General features: G+C 32.2%; 1 protein-coding gene across 2 annotated transcripts; it reads left to right on the plus strand.

Annotated features, from left to right (window-relative positions):
* Window positions 1-7,959: 7,959 nt before the first annotated feature.
* LOC130826221 (late embryogenesis abundant protein At5g17165-like) lies at window positions 7,960-11,857 on the plus strand. 2 transcript variants are annotated; one of them, XM_057691809.1, is made up of 2 exons: window positions 7,960-8,269; window positions 11,250-11,845. In XM_057691809.1, the coding sequence occupies exons 1-2, from the start codon at window positions 8,157-8,159 to the stop codon at window positions 11,506-11,508; spliced, it is 372 nt and encodes a 123-aa protein (XP_057547792.1). In that variant the 5' UTR covers window positions 7,960-8,156; the 3' UTR covers window positions 11,509-11,845. The 2 variants fall into 2 exon arrangements, with proteins under 2 accessions (XP_057547792.1, XP_057547793.1); XM_057691810.1 differs by having other exon boundaries at window positions 8,054-8,269; window positions 11,253-11,857.
* The last annotated feature ends 1,259 nt before the right edge of the window (window positions 11,858-13,116 follow it).

Raw genomic sequence — 13,116 nt, forward strand, 5'->3', positions numbered from 1 at the left:
TAAGAACAAGTCCTTGGGAAGTGTGTTGAACCGCAACGCTAAGGAAGTAAAATAGAAGACCAAGATCTTTTAATGAAAAGCGAGCAGATAGCCTGGTAATAAACTTGTCAAGAACAGTGTCATCATTAGCCATAACAACTATGTCATCAACATAAACCAAGACATAAATGCATAAATTATTATGTAGATAAATGAAAAGAGAAGAACCACAAATGGAATTCTTGAAACCCATGAAGAGAAGAAAAGTACTTAATTGTTTAAACCATGCCCGAGGAGCCTGTTTAAGCCATAAAGCGCCTTTTTTAATTTGCACACATAATGCGGGTTAGTAGCATTAATATATCCAGGAGGCTGAGTAACATAAACATCATCATCCAAACAACCTTAGAGAAAAGCATTAATGATATCTAGTTGTCGTAATATCCATCCTTTAACAGTAGCAAGAGTTAAGACAATAAGAACGGTCGCAGGTTTTATAACAGGAATATAGGTCTCATGAAAATCTATCCCTTCTCATTGATTAAAACCACGAGCAACAAGACGGGCCTTATGTTGAACAATACAACCTTTAGAATAACGTTTCCATCGAAACACCCACTTGGTACTAATAACATTCTCAACATAACATGGTGGAACTAAATCCCAAGTATTATTTTTTAACAAAGCATTAAACTCAAAATCCATTGCATGACGCCACTTGGGGTCTTTAAGGTAGGGGTGTCAAACAGGTCGGGTTGGGTCGTTTTCAGGTTCGGGTCATATATAAATGGGTCAATGGACCCTTGACCTGAACCTGACCCATTTAATTAAATGGGTCAAAAATTCAAACCCCGACCTAATCTGTTGCAGGTCGGGTCAACCTGAAAATGACCCATTTAACCTGCTTTTTTTTTTCAGGTCATTGAACCCATATATTTCAGGTCATTTGACCCATTTGACCCATATATTATATTCACATTTCATAATAAAATTAAACATGCTTCAAAATTCTTAAAAGTCTTCAAAAGTTAACAAACATCATATTAAAAAACTAAAACTTGCTCATGAACACAGCTTTCACCAAAACAAAACAACCCACAAACCCAAATCAAGAAATGAACGAATTTCACATTTCAAAACAAAACCATGACAAAAATAGAAGAATATTGTAACCTTTACAAGAAGATGATGATTAAAATAAACTAAAAAAAAAAAAGTAAAGACCAAAATGAATGAACTAACCCAGTTTACACCGAAAGAACTAACCTCGGAATTCGGATACACCGAAAGAATGAATAGCTTAGAGGATTGGAGAAATGGAGCGAAGATACTTCGGCAGAGAAGGAATCAGGAATTAGGGAATCCGAATTACAACCCAGTTTACAGGAGAGAGAAGTTAAGTTAAGGAAGAAAGAGGAAGAAGAAGGCGCGGCGCAGTTCGGGAGAGAAGGAGGAGTTTATGATTATTTTAGGTTTTTAGGGTTTTTAGGGAGAGAAGGCGCGGGGCGAAGATACACTTGGGCTTGGGCCGCTTAGGCGCTTATAATATTCCAGTTTCAAACTTTTAAAAAAAATTTCAATGGGTTATTAAATGGGTTAATATGGGTCGACCTGACCTGATTGACCCATTTAATAAATGGGTTAAACAGGTTTTTTTCGGGTTTAAATATTCAACCTGAACCTAACCCATTTAATAAATAGATCAGGTCGGGTTGACCCATTTAATTAATTGGGTCAAAAATCTAAACCCAAACCCGCTAATTTCGGGTCGGTTTCAGATCAGGTTAGCAGGTCGGGTCAACTTTTGCCAGCCCTACTTTAAGGGCTTGAGAAGTTAATTGAGCCATAAGATTCAATTTATTTATAGGTTTGCGAATGTTATCTTTTAGATGAGTGATCATTTGATGTGATGGTCGTGGTGGAGAAGATAAAGATGATGAAGTAGAATTGGAAGACAAATGTGGAGAGGTGGGAGAAGAGAAAGGGAAAGGTGAAGATGACGCAGAAAGCTGAGTAGGAATAGTAGAGGATGGAGGTGGAGATGGGAGAATCATGATATCCATAGGACACCATATATCAGCAGGGGGAAGAGAAGAAGTGTGTGCTTGAGTACTAAAAGGAAATATAAATGAACTTGACATGTTGTGAAATAAATATTTTATTCATTTTAGGATCTAAACAATAGTACGCACTTTGTGATGAAGAATAGCCAACAAAAACACAAGCAATCGACTTTGGGTCTAATTTGTGACTAGTGCATGGCCTAAGCCAAGGGAAACACAAACAACCAAAAGACTTAAGTTTAGTGTAATTAGGTTGTGTAGAGAATAACTTGGTGAAAGGAGATATGTTTTTCAAGATAGGAGTAGGCATGCGATTGATGAGATAAACAACTGTAGAAAAAGAAAGAGACCAATAAAGAATAGGCATGGAAGCATGGTGCAGAAGAGAAAGACCAGTCTCAACAATATGACGATGACGTCTCTCGGAACATCCATTATGTTGTGGTGTGTGTGGAGGGGTAGTGAGCCAAGTGATACCATCTAAAGCAAGAATGTCTTTTAAAGCGAGATACTCAGTGCCATTATCTAAATATAAGTGATGTATAGACATGCTAAAATATTTTTCAACTAAAGCCCTAAAACGAATAAAAACATCCTTAGTGTCGGATTTGCGTCGAAGGGGATAAAACCAAATGTACTTAGTAAAGTGATCAACAAATATCTAATAATATTTATAACCATCAAACGACACAACAGGAGATGTCTACAAGTCTGTATATATATATATATTTTAAAAGTGCAGTAGATGAAATAGTAGAGATGGAAAACGACAAAATTTATACATTTTATTCACATTGCACGAAATGCATGTACATGCTTGCTCTTTAGAAACAGAAGTATCAATACTAGAACACATTTGTTTTAGAATAGAAAATGAAGGATGTCCAAATCTATGATGTAAAACATTATATGTAGGTTTAACATGATTGGTAAATGCAACCGGTAATGTTGTTAAAATTTCATATAGATGCCCTTTTTAAGTAGGCCTCGAAGTAGAATCTTCCCCGATAGTGTATCCTTCACATAAAAGAATTAGATGAGAATTGAACAAACAACATTATTATCCTTAAAAAATTGAGAAATAGAAATAATATTGCGAGAAATAGATGGAGTATGTAAAAAATTGCGTAGCATAAGGGAATTAGAGGCGACATTAAGTTTAGTAAAACCTGTATGAGCAATGCTAGGCTTACCATCGCCCACAATTAGCTCTTCGGTGCCATCGTAAGGAGTGTGTAAGGAAAGATTAGCAAGATCATTCGTGACTTGATGAGATGCACCACTGTCGAGAAGCCATGTATTAGGATTTTGAGTAGATGCTTTAGGAGCAATCTTGGTGGCATGAGCCGGAGGTGGAGTAGAAAAACGTCGAGCATCGGACTTTGTAATGGTAGAAGGAGGATGAGCGGAGGGAAATTGTTGGGTGAATTGAGAACATTGAGACAACACATGACCACGTTCTTCACACCATTGACATTTACCTAAGAATGGTTTTGACGACCCCGAATGTTGAGAGGATCGAGGGGAGGGATTCGAAAACTGCCCATGGACAGCCGGTTGTGAAAGCTGTCCATTTCCAGCAAAATGTCGGGAGAAATTTCTGAAATAATTTTCCAAATTCATACGAGATGGACGAGAGCGAAAATTATGTGACCGTGAATGCATAGTAAAGGCCGCGGTGGGTATCGAAGCAGGACGAGAGGATTCTTTTTTTTGTAATACAAGTTCTTTATTTATCAATTTTTCATGAAGCTCTTCAAGAGGAGTCACGGCTATTAATTTGCTCAACAAACAAATCATACGAAGAGTCTAATCCATCAAGAACGCGATCAATAAGATCTTCATGATCAAGAGGCTTACCCATGGAGGCTAAATCATCGGCAATGGATTTGATTGAGTGCATATACTCAGTGATGGAGGACGAACCTTTGGAAATGGCTTTGAGTTGATCTTTCTTTTGCTTAATATGTCCCCGACTAATTTTGTTAAATGTTTCTGCCAATTTATCCCATAATTCTTTGGATGTTTTAGAATGTGAAATGAGAGAAATGAGATTTGGTGAAAGAGTGCCAACAAGAGCACCAAAGATTAATTGGTTTTGGCGAAACCAAGCAGCGAATGCAGAATTTGATTTCTCGCTATTATTTTCCGAAACCATGGCAGCCGGTTGGGGGCAAGAACCATCTATATACCCCATGAGATCATGCCCATTGAGAATGGCTTTGATTTGAAGCTTCCAATCTAAGTAATTCTTGGAATGTAATTTGATGACATTGGAGATGGAAAGAGTAACAAATGGTTGATTTAGGTCATTAGGATTGGAAAGAATGTGAGGAGAGGATACGACACCATGGGATAAGCACTGATGATAAAACAGAAACAAAAGCAGTGATGAAAAAAGCTTACGGGATTAATTTGTCCCGAAATAGAGACAGGAAGATTGAAAACCAAATGGTCTTCGATTATAGAAACAGAAATTGATTATTCTATGAAATTGCTATGGTAATTGATTATTGGATTCAACACACTCTTGATTACTGATTTATTGGATGAGAGATGAAGGTGATAGACTCAATTGGAGCGCGGGAAGAGGATCGAGCTCTGATCCGATATAGAGAGTGGAAGAATTTAATCATAAAAACTGTGTTGTTTATTACTAGAGAGGGTAATGTATTTATACAATGACAAAGAGGATTTGTTATATTATCCTTAAACAAACCAAATTAAGAAATCAAGAAAATAATTAAGTAATTGGGTTTACAAATAATGACTCATACCAAAAAATTAACATGATAATGAAAATATGTTTAACTCAACACAATTTGCACTTAACTTGTTAATAACCAACTAGACTTAACTTATTAAGTACCTGACAATAGCATACTTCAAACCCGCACTTGTCCAAAATTTATTTGTAATCAACTCGACAAGATATTGACTTAATTTGTAGCTAATATGACCAGATATCGAAATAACTTGTAATTGTCTTGATTTACTATATTCTAAAATTTTGTTGTCTAGTTATAAAATAATTATAAATTTAGAAAAACAATCAATGAACTAACTCAAAACACTCCGATTTTTCATATAGAAGTTTTTTTTACGTTGAAAACTTCATTGAATTCAAAAAAAAAAAAAACATTGAAATAGGATTTTAAAATCCTTTAAGAATTGTATTAGGGGAAGAATTTATAATGTTTATAGAAACTTATTAGATTTGCTATTCTTTCAGAGTCCAACAAAAATTTTATTGACCCAATCTAATTAGATTAGATCTACTTTAAATTGCCTCCATTACCTATCAAGATTAATAGTCATAATCATCAGTTCTTTATCTCGCACAAGTCAAGGTTCAACAGGGAGGAGGATAGTGGACAAATCATACTCATGCCCCCTCTAAGAAGGGGTAAGGAGAAATGTGCGTACTCAGTTTATTCCCCAATATATTGGTTCCAACAAAGAGAAGAATGAGTGACACACAATGCATTTGAATAGACACCTGCAACTGAATCTTCAAGATGTAAATCTTTGAGAGTCAAGATAAATCCCCTATTTGGGGTAACTTCACAAAGCCAAAAATTTGTAGTTTTAAACACATAAACCCTAGTTTTTGCAATTCTATTGTGATTCTTCTTTTGATGAGTTCTTTTGGAGTTCTTGAGTTTTTAGACTGTGTATCATCACTAACTTCTATAGTATTATGATGTTACTATATTACTATAATTATTAATCCTAATATCAAGAGAGAAGTTGATATAATTCAATCAATAAATATGATATATCAATCATCATCATCAATTTAATATCTCGATCAAAAATAGGGTATGGGTGAGGAAACGTAATGAACAATCTATACTCATACCCGCTCCAAAGAGAGTACCAGTGGAAAATGATAAATTTTACCCCCAACTAGCGAGAGCCCTACACAATGAGAGATATTGGTGACATTGTTTCCTCAAGAGCAAAACTACCCGCAAATAACAACATTAGCCGAAACTGGGGTTAAAACAGTTGAATAAATACATTGAGTAAATAAATAGAATAATGAGTTGGTAAAAAGCAACTGGATACTAGGGCAAGAATAAGTAACTAAAAAAACTACTAGAAGTGTAAAATATGAATCTAGCATCTCCATTTATTCCTATCTCTAGTCAGGTTCTCAGAAAGATGCTGCTTACTCAAGTCGTTTTAAATTTGTCCTGCATTTTTTTAGGTCTTATTCGACTTCTCTTACCCTCCATTATGATGCTTACTATTTTTCTTTCAAGATAATCTATCGTCTTTTTTTGCACATGCCTAAGCCATCTGAATCTATTTTCACGCATCTTAGCTAATAATAGGGCAACACCTAGTTTTTCTCTAAACTCGTGATTCTTGATTTTATCCATCATTGTATTATCGCACATCCACCTCAGCATATGCATCTTTGCTACTTCCATGTTTGTTCGTAAATCTTCTTAACGGATTAACACTTTGTCGCATACAGTAATGCTGGCCTAATGACAATTCGACAGAATTTACCTTTCAGTTTTATCAGAAACTTCTTATCATATAACACTTCGGTGGCCACTCACCACTTAGGACATCCCCTTGTATACCATGTGTAGCATCTCCATCAATCTTTCCATTATTTTATTCTAGATAACTGACCCAAATACTTAAACTTGGTGGTACCAACAACTACATCTTCTTCAATTGTCACCACTAGACCATTAGCTTGCTCAGTGTCACTAAAATTACATCTCAAATATTATGTTTTTATATGACTTACGCGCAACCCTTTTCCCTCTAAAACCGCCCCTCATTCTTTTAATTTAGTATTAGCTTCCTTGCTAGTTTCCACGACTAACATTATATTGTCAGCGAATAATATACTATCACTAACATAGTTTCCTAGATAGATTTGAGATGGAAATAAATTTATTTATCAACCATACATAATGTAAGAAAACTTGATTATCTTCAAGGAAAGAAGTGTATATACAAAATCCTAAATGATTTATAAGTTCTCAATCCTCATGTATAAGACAAGAGTACTGTTGTTGTAGAATAACTAATCAACAATTACCCAACAAAACATTACCAACCAAAAAGCCAAATCTACATCTCTCGGAGCAAATGATCAATGGGCAACCTACTTACATATATTGCATATCCACAGCAAAAATTTGAAGTATTTGCTGTGAGTCTACAAATGTGTTGGTTAAATATTGACTATGGTCTTCTTTGTAAATAAATGATCAAACTTAGTATATCATGATTCATTATAATCCAAAACTAAAGAATTATAAATCTTTGGCCATAACAAAATTAAAAAGGTTAATTTTTTCTCTATCCATATACAAAAATCAAATTAGGAACATGAACTAAGGTCGACTCGAATTTTACACGAGTGTGAACTTCAATCGCACTTAAGTTGAACCTAACCAAAGTCGAACTAAGCTAAAGTTAAACCGAATTAATAGTTATTGAAAATATAACATATCAAAATCAATTTCAAAGCAAACTAACTAAACTTATCTATAATCAAAATTAAACTAAATCGAATTACACACTCAAATCCATCAATTACCCGTTCATACCCAACAAGTACCTACCTGATAAATATCTAAACTCGCTTTTTAAGTGATAACATGACAATATAAATACTCCTAAACCATAATTGAATTTGAAACGACAAATTTTATATCCAATCTATAATCAAACAAAACATGACATAATCAAACTGAAAATAAGACAATTAAGTATTAACCGATTTGTAATTGACTCGAATATGTTTCAAACTATTTTGAACCGTCTAAATGACAAACTCGACCAAATTATGAATTCATCTTAACGATATAAACCGTCCCTAGAATTCTAGAAAAGAAATATAAAAAATTGTTTATGGATGAGGGTAGGTGCAAACCAAGGAAGTAAACACTCTTTTTGTGCTCATGATTCTTTTCACTTGGCCTTTTTATTGTTTTTAAAAAGTACTTTTATTCTTCATTCGTACTTCAATCTCTATATATACAAAGCAGTGATATTTGGATTAACAACACCAAGAATTTGCTTGCATTTTCTGAACCTCTGTCTGCCTTCTAATCTGATCTGATCTTATCTGATATTTGTATGGCCGCTAACACGAATTTCCGTGGAGTTTTTAGCTTTGGAAAGAGATTCGGAACTCACTTCATAACTCAGTCTCCTCCAACTTGTTCAATTTCAGCTGCTCCTGCCTTCAGGTAAATATATTTTTATATTTGAGATTTTCATTATAGAAATGCTGACGAAATTTTTAGTATACAAGTATATAAATCCTATTACAATACTCTTATATTAAGAGAATGAATAGGGTAAATATAAATATTAAATAAGAGTATTTTTTGAAAATTAATTAATTAGGTACATCCATGAGATCGTAATTAATGTTAGTAAGATTCAATACCAGATTACTAGACGTGATCAAACACCGGGTCGCGCCGGGTGGAAAAAACAGTCCATTAATGCGGGCCGGGCCAAAGTGTGGGCCTAAAAGTTCTTGCCAAAATCCGTAATATGCGGACTTGCGGGCCTATGTTATATATTATTTATACATAATTAAAAATAAAAATTACAAATAATTGAAATAAACAAATACAATTGTTACATATTATACATAATTTAAAACACAAATTACAAATAATTCAAATAAACAAATACAAAATAATCAAATTATGTAACTAATTAGTGATTTGACAATCGTCATCTTTACGATCTACCTCTTCTTCCTCGTCTTCAACATTAAAAATGATAGACCGACCTTGATGCAATATGAAAAAAAAGTGTTAGCATATGAAATAATCAAAATATGTAACTAATTGGACCAACTTAGCTCCTTTCGGGCCGGGCCGACCCGCGGGCCAAACACCAATCCCAAACCCAAAAAAATTCGGGCCACTTATTTTCTGCCCAAACCCGCCCATCGGGCCATATTTTGGTACCCAAACCCTCACTTTTTCAGGCCGGGCCGCCCATGATCAGGTCTATGTTTGTTTACACTTTTTATAATGCTAGTTATATTTATACTTCCTCTATTACTTAAAGAAGTTTCCATTTATCATTTTTAGTGTTCTAATTGTTGTTCCCATGACAAAATCTTTCTATTTATATCTCTAACTTTGAACAAAAATAACTTTATTTATCCTCATTTTAATATTTTTATGATGCTTATGGACTCTACATATCTTCCATTAACTTAATTTTAACATTTTTATATTTTTTATGGTCCCCACATATATCCCACTAACTTTATAAAAAATATTTTTTATTAGTTGTGGTCCCCATATTTTTCCACTAACTTTCTTTTAATATTTTTTAATGTTTATGGTCCCTACTTTTTTTCCATCAAATTTATTATTTAATTAAATAATACATTCACTATCTAAAGTATTCTACTTTTCTTAATTCCTGTGAATATTCCTTGTGGGAACTTCATTAGGGAACGGAGGGAGTATAATTTAGTGCAATGCTTATATGTTTTGAAAAATTACCTAGAATAATCCAAAATTTTCATAATTTTTCTACAATAACCATACTTATTGATTAACTATGAATAATTCCAAATTTAGTGGTATTTGCTTAGAGTAAACTCTAGTAACCAGATAACTTGTTATAGTGGGTAATTTATCAAAAAAAGGTAAATTGAAAAAGTAATGTCAAATTAGAGAAAATTTTTGAAAATTTACATAAAAATTCTGAATAATAAAAAAATCAGAATTTTTTTTACATTTTTTTACATTTTTTTTTCGACATTTTATTTTGATTTTTCTTATTTATTTAAAAAATCAAACTTGTTATAAAAAGTCATCTGGTTACTGGGTTTAATCTAGGCAAATATCCCTTAAAATTTGAATTGTTCATAGTTAATCAATAGGTGAGATTATTATAGAATAATCATGAAAAAGTTGGATTATTCCAGTTAATTTTTCCTATATTTTTTAGTTTATTAATTTTAATAAATTGTACAAAATGATAATTATTATGTACAATACTTTTTATTTTATTGTGTCATATGATAATTGACAATTAAATTCAAAATAAACGCATTATAATTATTTACAAACATGTTACAAAATAATACTAAATAAACACATTTAATCAAGTAAGGTAATATATTATAATTTGAGACAATCAAGGCAAAATTGTAAGATATTTATCCCTATCAAACTAATTTCGGAATAAGACAAAAGTATAAAATAATTTTCTCAAACTATTTATATATGCTACTTTCTATGAACGGAATACACTGAGTATGATGACGACGACTTATTATATATATTATATTTGTATATATGTCTGTATAATGCACATATGTGTAAGTGTATAGATACCTATAATTAAAATGTAATAATAGATATAAAAATAATAAAAACTGTGATTGATAAATTTCAAAAGTAAAATATTAAAAAATTACCATTGTTTAAATTACATGAGTTTATATGGAAAACACATTAATTTAGAGAGATTAATTAATTATATAAAAGATACTTCTGCTACTGTCTAATAAAAACAATTCGAAATTAAGCTTGCAATAAAAGTTTTTTCATTAATACTTAATCATATAAATGAATATTCAATAATTGAAAAAAGAATTAAAATTTTAGTAGCTTTGGGAAAATTTTGGACTGATCAAGAAGAGATCATTAATCCTTACATTTTATAATAACTTGGGATATTGTACAATTACTATACAGTAGTATACATGGAAATATTATTAAAAAGAAAAATTTGATGTAATCTACAATAAAAAAATTATTTATAAAGAAAAAAAAATTAAAAAAAAAAAAACTAGAAAACTGAAAAAATTAGTATGTTCTAGTAATAATGAGAAACATTTTCAATTGTGACAAACTCTCCTACTTTTTATGAGCAATAATTTTTAATTAATAATAGAAAAATATATTTAATTGTGCGCTAATAATTCTCCTTTTACGTGAGCTTGTACACACAAGCAAACTAGCGATCGACAATATGTTAAAACGTGATTATGTTTATAATGAAAGTACATTACTATTATTTACACCCTCTGTCCTTTTGAGTTTGAACTTTAAAATTTAAATAAATATGTGACAGTTCTTTTAAATTTTATGATGCAAATTTAAAAAGATTGAGGGTGTATTTGTGATGAGTCCCTATGTTTATTAATGGTATACACACAAGAAAATAATGCATGATAAATTGTAGGAGATCACTGCATGCTTCGGTGTACGACAAGAACATTGATGACCTGCCAGATTATGTAGTTCACCCTCACTCCGAAAAGTATTACTGGTCTCCTAATCCAAACACTGGTGTTTTCAGACCCCAATCAGAACATAATACCGGCGTTTTCAACGCGTCATCAACTACAAACGGTGGCGCCGACTCTGTGCTGGATCAGAAGGCTGTTTTTCGCTCTGTTCAGGAGCTGGACGAGCCCCACCCTAGCAACCTTAGTGTTTAATAAACACATATATATCAGAAGTCTTAAGTTTTAGTTTAGTATTAAAACTCAGCTTTGTAATAATATAATCATTTAGTCACGTATAGTTGGGAAAAATATTTAAAGGATTATGTTCGAGTAACAATCTAATAAACATCTAATCTATGAGTTGCTATAGTATACATGTTCAATGCAATGAGATGAGGTAGTCTAGTTTTATAAATAAGACTATGAAGGGGCATTCATGATATGCTCACCATGCTAAATGATGAAATGGGTATATAAATATATGTAATTGTTGATTGTGTTACCCTAGTAATCAATATTTACTTCTATTATAATGAAACGTGATACGTCTATTAAAGATGTACATAGTTCAATAAAATTACATTGGTAAGTCAGTTAGGAAAATTTTACTTACCATAACTGAAAATTACTTCTCATATCTTATCGTAAATACTTTGTTACATTCTCTAAAATAAAAGACAAGAAATTAAATCAATAATTGCTCACTTGTGTTGAATGTATAACTAAATGATCACGTGGGTATGAAAATTTCATGTTTGTTTTTGTAGGATTAGAACATCGATCATTCGAATTCCTTGTTACAAAGCCCAAGAATGCCCTCTTATTCTGAGTATTTAAAGCGCCATAAAAATGACTTTGATCACCTCATGATTAGGAGCCCTACAATTCATAGTCTCTCGCTTAGTAAAGTGTATGTAACTTTAATTATGGTTCAAAGACCTTTAGTAAGGTTGAAGATTTTAATGCTTTCGCTAATAAAGCACTTGTATAATTCTAGATGCGTTAAAAAACATAAAGAGTAAAGTTATTAAGTGTACGTGAAAGACTAAAAGTTGTGAACCTTCAATTGTTAATATTAATAGGCCACATTCAAACCGTATATAAAGAGAGTACTCATTATTTTATACAACAAACAAAAGCTTTCATTAATTTAATATTCTTCTCTTACAAATTCACTTTAGACCAGCCCTACTCCCCTTGGCAATGGGTATTAAAGCCATGAGCTCTAGGCTTCAATTCAAAATATATCCACTAGAAAATAAACCAAATACAAAAAGTCCTAACACATGACTTCTTCGTCTCCAATATCTCAAAACTTCAACTAAACAATAATTCTCATTTTTCATTAAGAAAATTATATATGATTTATGAAATGTTAAAATGAAGACTAGTTTAAAAGCCAGAATTCTACGTGAACTAGTGGAAAATAGTCTTACAGGTTAAAACCATATATATTCTCAAGTTTGTGAATACTGTCAAAATAAGAAACACCTTCAAAGGATGAGATTATCAAGGACAGAGTGTTTTGCCGATCCTTTAGAATGTCGTTATGTGTTTAAGTAATTGTGACTATAGTGCACAAATAAAGTCTATTCATTGATGTGTGCATAGAGATTTGGAATCCTATGGATGAGTTAAGTGTGACTTAAAGAGTGGTTTTTAAGTGTGTCTTAATGCAGTGCATTTAGATGTGAATTATGATGGATATTAAAGTGGTGTTTAAGAATGGAAATCAATACATGAAGTTATGAAGGCATGGAAGTATGTCTTAAACATATGGCTTAATGGTGATTATTATGCTATTAACTCAAGGCCTTAATT

The sequence above is a fragment of the Amaranthus tricolor genome, chromosome 10 (assembly GCF_026212465.1).
Source record: "Amaranthus tricolor cultivar Red isolate AtriRed21 chromosome 10, ASM2621246v1, whole genome shotgun sequence".
Lineage (NCBI taxonomy): Eukaryota > Viridiplantae > Streptophyta > Magnoliopsida > Caryophyllales > Amaranthaceae > Amaranthus > Amaranthus tricolor.